An 11,521-nucleotide genomic window follows, 5' to 3' on the forward strand; every position below is an offset into this window, starting at 1 on the left:
CAACTTTCACATTCCAATCACCAGTAATTACTAACATATCTTGATTGCATGTTTGGTCAATTTCAGACTGCAGAAGTTGATAAAAATCTGCAGTTTCTTCATCTTTGGCTCTAATGGTTGGTGTGTAAATTTAAAAAATAGTAGCATTAACTGGTCTTCTTTGTAGGTGTATGGATATTATGCTATCATAACAGAATTATAGTTCAGGATAGATCTTGAAATGTTCTTTTTGACGATGAATGTGGCATTGTTCCTCTTCAATTTGTCATTTCTGGCATAGTAAACCATATTATCTATCGTTTGATTCAAAATGGCCAATACCAGTCCCTTTCAGCTCACTAATGCCTAAGATATTGACCTTCATGTGTTCATTTTTGACAACTTCCAATTTTCCTAGATTTAAACTCTGTACATTCCATATTCTGATTATTAATGAATGTTTGCAGCTGTTTCTTCCCATGTTAAGACGTGCCCCTTCAGCAAATGAAGGACCTGAAAGCTTTACTCCATCCATGTCATTAAGGCCAAGTCTACTTTAAGGAGGCAGATCATCCCCAATGGTACTTTGAGTGCCTTCCAATCTGAGGGCTCATCTTCTGACACTACATCAGACAACATTTCACTGCTATTCATAAAGTTTTTAGTAATATATCAGACAGTGTTTCAAAGCTATTCATAAGGCTTTCAGTGGCCAATTTTTTCAGACTTGAGTAGCCCTGTCCTTCTTCCCAGTCTATCTTATTCTGGAAGCTCTACTGAAATCTGTCCACTGTGGGTGACCTGCTGGTATTCGAAACACCGGTGGCATAGCCACCCTCACAGCAACACACAACCCATCACAGTACTACAAACTGGCAGACAAGTGGTGGACCCATAGCTTTAGGCATTAAAAATTATGAGTATATAGCACATGATGTTGTTGTTATGTGCCATCCAGTCGGACCCAACTCATAGCGACCCCTCCATGGGTTTCCGAGGCAGTATCACTACGGAAGTGGATTGCCCCATCTTCCTTCCGAGGAGTGGCTGGTGGGCTTGAACAGCCAGCTTTCTGGTTAGCAGTCAAGTGCCTTTAGGCACTACGCTACCAGAGCTCCTATACAGCACGTCGGTTTCTAATACGTGATAAGATTACCTTTAGTATCATGGGAAAGAGAACTCTCCGTTTTCATAAAACAAAACTTTATTTCACTTCACACTTGTCACAACACAGCCCGTTACAGGGCGAAGAAAAGGTAAACCTGAGCCCAGGGCTCAGGACTGGACCGCCCAGCGCCCCCTGCCGGCCGCCGGCTTCCCAGGCCCTGCCGACCCAGAAGTAGAGCTACACCGGCAGCCGCTCCGCCCCGCCCGCCGGCCGGCCGGCCGGCCGGCCGCTTCTCTTCCCGTGCCCGAGTTTCTCGTCCCCACGCCGGATCTCGTGGGATTTCGGACGAGGATCACTTCCGGGGACTGGAGCGCTCCAGTTCGAGGCGCTTGGGGCGCTTCCGGGGCCGGGAAGCGTGTTTCCTTCCGGCGGCTGAGTGAGTGTAGGGCGGACCCGGCTAGGAGTTGTTCCTTAAGGGGAGAGGGAGCGCAGGGGCTGAGTTTGTTCCGACAGGACACGTCGGGGCCGAGGCGAGGAGAGACATTATTCGAAGGTGCGCAAGGACCCAGGCAGTCCGGGGGCGGGGAGATCTGGGCGGCCGATAGTCCTCGCGTTGTCACGGGCCAAAGCGCTGGACGCAGCCCTTTAGGGTCAGCTGTAGAGACCGCGGGCAATGTGAGGATGGTGAAAGCGAAGGTCCCAGCACCCACACTCTCCTCGAGCAGCCCCGCAGCCAAACCAGGCCTTGTCAAGAAGCTAAATAAGAAAAACAAGAAGGGACAATTGTGGAAAAACAAAGCGAAAGAAGTCAACAAGAAACCGGAGAGCGGTCCCAAATTTGTCGTGGTGCGACCTCCAAAGGCACCCGAAGAATTTTCTCAGAACTGGAAAACGCTGCAAGAGGTAAGACTTGGTGGAAGAGCGCAGGTTGAGAACCCACCACGCGGGTCACTTCCCCAGGCTTTTGACTGGTCGCAAAAAACACAACGCAAAAATGGATGAGACCTGGGTGACCCCGGAAGCGATCTGTGGAGGCAGATTTCAGCAACAATTTTATAAACAGGCATTGGGAGAAGTGGCTCCTTGAGGGAGCTTTAGGGTAAGCAATTTAGGGTTTTTAAGTAGATAGTAATTAACTTATCCCCATTTGTTGAGCTGTCAGAACACGTGGATACTCTGCTATGTGACTCACATACTCATTTTCTCATTTAATTCTCATTAACACTGAGACGGGTGTCTTCATCATATTTATTTCACAAGTGAGGAAATGGCCCTAGAAAAGTTAAATAAATTTTTCAGGATTGTAGCGGAAGGCAGCAGTTCTGAGGCTCACACCTAGATGGCTGACCCTGGAACATGCCCATGTTCTAGACACTTGCACCTAGGCAGCAGTGGTCATCACTTACATAGTGGTTAAGCTCTGCCAGACACTGCTCCTTGTGCTTCACTCCCCATCCTGTGAGTAGCTATTGCTCTGATCCTCATCTCCTGGATAAGGAGACTGAGACACAGACTGTGGGGAACTTGGCCCAAGTCACAGAACTGAGGTATATTTCCATGCATTCTGGCTTGATTTTGTGTCCCACTACACTAGGTTGACCAACCAAGTTTCTTCTACAGTTTTTTGGAATTTACTGTGGGGCCTCAAGAGTAAACGAGAGAGAGTGAATGGGTGAAAACTTCTTGGGCCACTTAACACTGAGCAGTAACCTAGGATGGCAATTTCTAATGACTTTCCTGCCCTTACACACAGGACCAGGAGAACATTCCTTTGGAGAGCCCCAGGGGTCTCCATAATTTCTTGAGGATTAGCTGTACCTCTTCCTCTTTTTTCTTTCTCCAGGAAGGTAAATCAAAATTGAGTGAGAAGCATGAGTACTATAGTGCAGCCTTATATTTCTCTAATTTATGGTAGAAAGTAAATCTTTTAAATCTTTATTAACTCTTTTATGACCCATGGGACATATAGTACCCATGTACATTTTCCACCTCTAGGTTAGTGGGAAGCTCCTGTCCCACTTTTAATGTGGGCTGCCATCCAGTTGGGATCTGAATTTGAAGAAATGGATCTCATCCTACCAACCTCAACACCAGAGACACTTGAGATACACATGTCCCACTAATTGTGTCAAAATCCATGTTAAAAAAATTTTTTTTATCCATTTCATTCCAGATACTTCCATTACTGAAAACATGGCTTCAACAAAAATTTCAAAACAGAAAATAATTTGGTCTTGAAATGGTTAAGGAGACGGATAGGAGGAAACCCCCACCTCATTGTCTCTTGGTTGCCACAGGCAGGAATCTCCACTATAGTTGGGAGCTGGGGATTTAGGATGAAGGGGGTGGGGCTCAAAGACTTCAGAGAGCCCCTCCTCGGATGAGAACAGCTAGAGCTGCTAGCAGGTCACCTCCAGTTTGACAAAAGCTATTTTACTTGAACGTACCCTCTTTTTCCGGAGACCCTCACAGCAAATGCAGACCAAGAAATCTTTAAAGAAAGTGGCTTTTGTGCACCATCCTGGTCTGACCCATGACAGAAGTAACTATGGAATGAGTCAAATATATTCTTGGAGATCCTGGGTGGTGCATAAGGTTAACATAGTCGACTACTAAGCCAAAGGTTAGAGGTTCACGTCCCCCCAGAAGCATCTCGGAAGAAAGGCCTGGCAGTCTGCTTCTAAGAAATCATCCATTGTAAAAAAGTGAAAACAAGTTGCTCCTCATGCTCTCAGTGTAAAGTAGCCCGTGGAGTGCACTCAGTCAGCAGTATTTTAGCTGTGGGATGTTGGTCAGTTGGTGGTCCTTTAGGTGTGGGATATTGGTTGGTGATACTCTAGGTGTGGGGTAGTAGTCAGTTGGTGGTACTTTAGGTATGGCATATTTGCAGTTTTGCGCAAAATGAGGGAACAGATTTTAAATGATGTGCAGCTGTGGGGAAAGCAAAGAAAAGGCACTTTATCATGAGTGATTTTCCAAACCGTGTGAAAATGAATTTCAGTGATGCTAGTAGGAAGTGTACATAAATGTGATTGGGTGTGTGTTCATTTTTTTAACCTGTGCTTGATTTCTGAACTAATTGTGGCATTTACTTTCTTTTGCATCCCACTAGCTGTTGAAACAAAAAACACAGACTCCAGAAAAGCCTCTGGTTATCTCTCAAATGAGATCCAAAAAGCAATGCAAAATTACCTGGCAGAGCAGAAGCATGGCCTCAGATCCAGGGAGGGGAGGTGAGGCAGAGCAGCCCAGGCTGGCGGGGAGCTGGTGCCAGGAGGCCGGCAGGGGCTCTGAGCCTGCAGGAGCCCTGATGGTTAGGAAGGTGCCAGCACCTCCTGCAAAGGCCACCAGAGCAGAGCATGATGAGAAAGGAACCACGAAAAGGACAAATGGTGACATGCTCCCAACACAAGGGGACATCAAGCATAAGAAGCGGAAAGCTGAGGCAGTGGCTCCAGCCCTGCCCACTGAGTAAGTGTCAGTGCCTGGGTCAAGGCTGTGGTGGCTGGCATAGTCCTCTCTGCTGTGCCAGCTCAGGCAGACCTCATCACTGAGCACAAAATCACCAAGGGAAGCATTGGCTGGCTGGGTGCCCCACCCAAGTCTCTGTCACCTTGCCCTGGGGTCTTTTTGTCTGTTTTCTCACAGTCTGTCATGGGTTTTCCTCTAGAATGTAGGTGTAGTGGGGCAGAGCGTGTGTCATGTTATGCATGCTGTGTCTTTGGGGCCTAGAACAGAGCTCACCTTCCGTTTGCCCCAGTCAAGCTTTGTGGAATGAATGAGTGCTGAGGCCAGGAGCCTCACACCTATTCCTGCTGCTTGCCAGCTGGGCACTTCAAGGCAGGAAGTCCTTGGAACCCCAGGTGGTCATCTGTAACATGCTAAGAAGAGATAGAGGGTGGGTGTGAGATGCTGGGCACAGTGCCACACTGGGAGGTGCTTACTGAATACCTGCTTGTCATTTGTGGGGACCAACAGTCATGCTGTCTCCAGATGGCTCAGCTGGAGGTGGCACATAGGTGAGTCAGAGACTGGCTGCACGCACTCTGAGTGAGGCAGGCTGCCCATCACAAATGCGCTGTAAACGAGGCAGGCTGTCCTGCATGCATGTTTAGTGAGGCAGGGTACCTGTCCTGTACATGTTCTCAGACAGGCAGGGTGTCCCTCCCCATGAGGCTCACAATCAAGGTGGGGGGTGTCCCCATGAGGCTCACAGTCAAGGTGGGGAGTTGGATGACACAATGAAATGACTTCTATCACGATGTCAGTGTGGTCAGGGTAATGCCACCTCAGAAGGCCTGATGGAGCAAGTGGCAAAGGGAGAGTGTCCACCTCACAGGGGCAGAAGGGACTCTGTGGACATGACATTTCACCTGAACCCAAATGACAATTCACCAGGAAGATGAGATATTTATGCCTGTGTGGGCATCCGAGCATGGGGCCCATCTGGAAGCAGCAACAGTTGTTACACTCGGCAGTGGCTCACATGCCTCTGCTTATAGTGTGTTTCTGCCTTTTATATAATTCTGTGTTTTCAGTGAAGATTTACACAGAATTTAGGTTCCCATTCAACAGTTTGTACTGTACAAGTTGTTCAGTGACATTGGTTCCATTCTTCACAACATGGGAACTTTCTTGTTACGGCCATTCTGGTTTTCTGTTTCTAATAACCTAGTTTCCCTGTTCCCTGACATTCTCAACTTTGTTGTAATTGTTGACCATTTGGTCTCATAGAGGTGATTTTTAAGAAGCATAGCCTTCATGAATGACTCTCTTACACACTTCTGTCTTGCAGCCTGTGTATATGTTTCCTAAATGTCTGATAATGAACGTACTGTTTCTGTGACTGCAGAGACACTACTAGCGGTTATTGTGCCTGAGTGGTGTGTTAAGTGTTGCTGTTTAATATAGTTTGTCTTCACTCCACTCCCTGAACCTATGATGACAAGTGAACTCCTTTTGTGATTAGAAAGAAACACATTTGAGGAAAGGAGAGTGCTGGAATGGTCATGGTCCAAGAGTACCTGGGCCTGTGGAGCCAGTCATCAGGACACTAGTTCCTAGGAGACGACCCTTGTCATCACCTCTGCTGGCAGGCACCGTCTGCTGTCAGCAGCCGTAAAGTCAGAAATCAGAATGTGTTTTTGTCTGCCTTTTAGGGATGACATCTGGTTTGACGATGTTGACCCAGAGGATATCGAGGCTGCCATAGGCCCAGAGGCAGCCAACATAGCAAGGAAGAGGCTGGGTCAGCATGAAAGCAACATCACCCTGGTGAAGGAGCAGGGCTTCAGCGGGTATATATGGGTGCTGGTGGAGTTTAGGGTGCTGGGTGGGCTTAGCCTTACAGAATGGGGATTCCTTCATGCCTCTAGCTGAACTGGGCAAGCTCCTCCCCGGTCTTCTGGCACGTTGGGATCAGTGATGGGTGAGTGTTCTATGTGGGCTGGGTCCTGGGTCCTGCAGGGCTTACTGACAGAGCCTTTGGTCCCTGCAGCCTGACCAGAGCCCTGGCCCTGGACTGTGAGATGGTAGGCGTGGGCCCCAATGGGGAGGAGAGCATCGCTGCCCGAGTGTCCATTGTAAACCAGCATGGGAAGTGTGTTTATGACAAGTACATCCAGCCGACAGAGCCTGTGACGGACTACAGGACAGCAGTCAGTGGGATCCGGCCGGCGGACCTCAAGCAGGGTATGTCCCAGCAGCTGATGGACCAGGATGGAAGCCTCACCGTGCAGCTTCTCCTCCTTTGGTTCCTGTATATGTTTAGAAGCAATCATGTAGGACACCTGACACAGCTCACCTCCTGGAATGATTAGTGTCCAGATGGCAGTTAGGCCCACTACTGTGCTCTCAAGTTACTTTGTATTGGTTGGGAATAGGGACAAGAGGGGGCATCAGAGGACCAGCTAAGGGGCTGGTGTGGGCTAAGGGGTAGGCAGGAGGGGAGGATTTATGTGTTGGGAGAGAGTGAAGTCCTGTAGGTCCTTGCAGGGCTCTGGTTCTTAGGTGATTTGGGCACTGAAGGAAGGCTTAGTTTAGTTGGCTTGGTGTTAAAAGGTTCCCTTGGTTGTAGTGTTGAGCATAGAATAGGGCATGAGTTAGGTTCATTTAGCTGTGGCATTGAGCGTAGACTGAGAGTGCAAGGTGGCTTCCCTCAGCTGTGGTGTTGAGAATAGACAGGGAACATGAGGTTAGTTCCCTTGATTGTGGTGTTGAGCATAGACAGGGAGTGTGAGGTGAGAGCAGGGAGACATGTGGAGAGGCTTCTGCAGTCATGGAGGTGATAAGGTTGGGGAGGTAGCAGGAAAGAATGGTAGGGTGACCCACCTCAGGGACTTTGTGATGGCTGAGCCCAGAGGCTTTACTGATGGACCAGGTGTGTGGGCTGAAAGGTGAGGGATGAAGGATGGCTTGGAGGTCTGGAACTCAGGAAAAACCCCTCTGGGCCATACGTTTGCCCTGTCCTCTGTGTGTCTTCATGCTTTCTCTGCAGACTGTCTCTCTCTGCTTATTTTTCATTTTCTTTTTCTAATCCATGATGCCCAGTAAGACAGCTCTCCTTAGCATCTCTTGGTCCCAATTTCAAAATCTGGGAGGGTGGCTCTCATGGATCTTGCCTGGGTTAGGGGCCACCCTTGGTCTAGTTAGCTGTGGGCAGGAGTGACTAAGTGGTATGGGGGTAGGGTGGGAACCACCCACAGGGGGTCTACTCTGAGAAAGCAGGCAGAGCTGCTCAAATTCTGTGGCAGTGGGGCTGTTTGGAATTTCCAGTTGGAAAAAGATAAAGCCCAAGCCCTGGTTTTGTCACAGGTTCAGCAACAATTACTGTCAGATGGTCACAGAGTTTCTAAACACTGGCCTCAGCCTAGGTACCAGTGTGTGCCTGGGACAAGCATTTACAGCAAGCCCTGGCCCATGAGCAGGGCTGGAAGTGGGGGGATTGGGAACACCTTCCTGTCCACTAGCCACATGCCCTCTATCCCAGTCAGGAGGGACTGACCCCTGGACAGCACACTCTTGCTGGTGTCCTTGAAGCCCTCCCTACATCCCCTCCCCTCTCGTAGGGGTGACCTGTGGTACCCCATGGCACCCTCATATGTGGCCTCACAGGTGAACAGGGTATTTCTAGAGTGGCATCTCCACCTCTGCCAGCAGTGCTGCTCTAGCGCTGCTCCTTTGGTTTCAGGGGAAGAGTTTGCTGTCATCCAGAAGGAAGTGGCAGGAATGCTGAAGGGCAGGATTCTGGTTGGACACGCGCTGCACAACGACTTAAAGGTCCTGCCCTGGGAACGTGGGGTTGCCATCTTTCCCATGCGTGTTGCATATCCTTGCAGCCATCAGGGCCCAGGGACATGGGGTGCTGTCTCCCATGTGTGCCACACATGCTCCTGTCAGGCCCAGGGACATGGGGTTGCTGGCTCTCCCGTGCATGCTGCACACATCCTCTTGCCATCTCTGCATAAGCATCATCATGGGGCCTTTTTGTCATACTGAATTTGTACTTAAAATTGAAATACCTTTAGTAACAAAAGTGAATGCCACAGATGGTGAAACAGCACAGTGATGCTGAGTGGCAAACCCGAGGTATCAAAGTGGCTTGAGGTGGGATGGAGATCTTGACCATTGCAGTCCCCCTCTCTGCTTCTCTGATTCACTCGGCTACTCCTTTGAGGCCCCTGTGTCTGGAGGCCACCACTTCACAGCACCATCTCAGCCTCATTTTCTCTATTTTCATGGGTTGACCAGTGTTGGCCAGCTCAGCGGGTGAGTGAGCATGGAGGGTCCACTCAGTGCCCCAGTAGGTATGTATGATGGCTGCTAGCCATACTGCTTTCAGGGTTTCTGGCCACCTATTCTGGCCAGAACTGCATGTGCGGAGGGGGAGACTGCCCTTCACTACGTGGCTGCCTGCTGCCGGGGTTTCTAGACAGCACCCCATGAGCCTTCAGAGGTGCCTCAGTGTCTGTACATGTTGGCTTTAAATCTTTTTAAAATCTCTCCAACCTTTAGATTAGCAAAAGGCCATCTGCATGTTCAGATGTGTCACATCACAAACATAGCACCGTAGAGTCCTGTGGCAACTTATCCCTCAGCAGGCTGTGGCCCTGTTGACATGTGTTGACTCATATTCATGGCCAGCTTCACTTTTCAGTTTCGCTTGAAGCCTGTCCTGAGGTTCCAAGATAGGCTGTTGAAACTTTGATCACTTCTAACTTTTTCCATGTAGGAAACTAGATAAAAGTGCAGGACTACGTTGTCACTGGTTGATTCTCTCTTCCCAGTTTCAAGATTTTGTTTTTATTCTTGTAGCTCTTGCTGTCGGGCATCATTTGAAGTCAGTGTGACAACTTTTCTTTAAAAATTCCTATCTGGGTCAATACCTTATCTGTTCTTGTAGGTATGTGTGCGCGCATGTGCGTGCCACTCTCTGATATCATTTGTTAAAAAGAAGTTACGTTGCTGGAAACTAGCACTTGAAGTCGCTGCCCCTGTTGTTTCCCTTCTAGGTGCTGTTTCTTGATCACCCAAAAAAGATGATCCGGGACACACAGAAATATAAGCCTTTCAAGCGTCAAGTCCAGGTAGTTCATGTGGTCAGTTCACATAATTGCTCATGTGGTCCCTGGTGGCTGACATCTTGGGTAGGGCTTTGTTGTTTCATTTTTGGTTTTCTTTTTAACCTTTAAAACTAAAAGCAAGCTTGAGAGATGGCAGAGCTCTGCTAACTGACAGCCGTAGGGTTTGTGTGGCTTCATGCTCCAACCTCTGACAGGATCGCTCAGTGGGGCAGGAGCCACCACTAGCTCTCCTATGGGTGGGGCCGAAGGCATACTTCCCCCTTGAGCAAGATGACTGAAGCAGGTAGAGAGGTCCTGTTTGTCACTACCCATCATGGCTGCTGGCTGGGGCCTGAAGTGCCGTGGGTGCTTCCATTGAAAGGCAAACTGGAGGTCAGTGGCTGGGGCTCGGTGGCCGGCTCCTCCCTTTTCGCTGCAGCCGCCTGCCCCCCGCCACACACAGCCCCAGCCCTGTGCTGCCCTTGCTCCCTTGCAGAGTGGAAGGCCAGCTCTGAAGCTGCTCTCAGAGAAGATTCTGGGCATCAGAGTGCAGCAGTCAGAACACTGTTCGGTGAGTATGTCCTTGGTGCCAGTAATTAATGCTTAGCACAAAAAACTCTCATGATTTGGGCCACCCAGCCAGCCCCTTGTCCTCTGATGGGCCTGGGGACCCACTTCCCACCACGCTAGCCTGTGTTTAGACTAGCTCTTGGGCTCTCTTTGGCCATTGGGCCAAGCCCATCGAGCTCAACACACCCACCTTGGTGTCTGTGCTCAGTAAGTGCCTCATGTACCTGAACAGGCAACATAACTGCTCTGGCCTGTTCAGGTTTTTCTTTCCTCCTGTTGTGCAGAGGAGCCTGTGTCAGAATCACAATGGGACAGGCTGTCATGCAGGCTGCTAGATGCTTTCCACTGCCCATTGCACTGTGGATGGCTTGGGGCCATCTTGGGAAGGCCAATACCTCACTGCCTGTGCACCCTAGAACAGTGTCTAGCATCGGGGGCTCAGTAATTGTGGCGTTAGCTCCATGTGGCCTGTGGCCAAGCTTTGTCACTTACGGGCCTTGTACTGTGTCTCTAGATTCAAGATGCCCAGGCAGCAATGAGACTCTATGTCATGGTGAAGAAGGAGTGGGAAAGGACCTTCAAAGACAAGCACAAGACTGCCACTGTGCCCGACAACAGCCTCATGTGACAGACACCACCCTGGTGTTGTGGCAGCACCTCAACCCAGTGGCACTGTGACCATTATCACTGGGCCATATGGGCCAATGTGCTCAACAAGATGGCTCTGAAATGCTTTCAGTTGTGGCAGCTGGGCCTGGCATGTGTGCTCAGAGAAGAATGGCTTCCCTCTTGGTTTCACCCTGTGGCCCTGTCTTGTTGACACCTGTGTGTCTGCTGGCAGGATGGGCAGGGAGACCTGGGGAGTAGTCAGCTGTTAGCACTGGGTGCTGCAGGAGACATAGGTGGGACTGATGGGGGTACTGGGGCCTCAGCCATCACCACCCATTCAAGGGGTTCCTCAGGCCATTGACCCCAGGTTCCCCAGGACCAGGAAGCGCTGGTGGTCTGCTGGTGATGTCAGGTACTCTGCCTGCACTTGGGATGTCAAGTCATGTGCGCATCATTCTACTAAGGCGTGCTAGACACAAAGCCATTACCACCGAGGCAAGCTTTCTGAGGGCAAGTTTCCTTCCCCACCTCCTCCTCCTTTCCATCTTCTTAAATAAATTGGCTCAGGTGCACTGTAGGTTAGCACGCGGCAAAGGCACCTCCGGAACACGGGCAGCCTGCATTTGGATGATGGGAGGTGCTAGGCTTCCCCAACCACGATAGTGACTGTACCTGGAGCTGCTCTCGTCTGCTT

At 49.8% G+C, this 11,521-nt stretch overlaps 1 protein-coding gene across 1 annotated transcript; it reads left to right on the forward strand.

Annotated features, from left to right (window-relative positions):
• Positions 1-1,768: 1,768 nt before the first annotated feature.
• Positions 1,769-10,846, forward strand: REXO4 (REX4 homolog, 3'-5' exonuclease). Its single transcript, XM_007954324.1, has 8 exons — positions 1,769-1,990; positions 4,200-4,558; positions 6,247-6,384; positions 6,585-6,778; positions 8,277-8,365; positions 9,598-9,672; positions 10,145-10,219; positions 10,733-10,846. Exons 1-8 carry the CDS (start codon positions 1,769-1,771, stop codon positions 10,844-10,846), a joined length of 1,266 nt encoding a protein of 421 aa, XP_007952515.1.
• The last annotated feature ends 675 nt before the right edge of the window (positions 10,847-11,521 follow it).

The sequence above is a fragment of the Orycteropus afer genome, unplaced genomic scaffold, assembly GCF_000298275.1.
Source record: "Orycteropus afer afer isolate SDZICR_OR568_19922 unplaced genomic scaffold, OryAfe1.0 scaffold00456, whole genome shotgun sequence".
Taxonomy (NCBI): Eukaryota; Metazoa; Chordata; class Mammalia; order Tubulidentata; family Orycteropodidae; genus Orycteropus; species Orycteropus afer.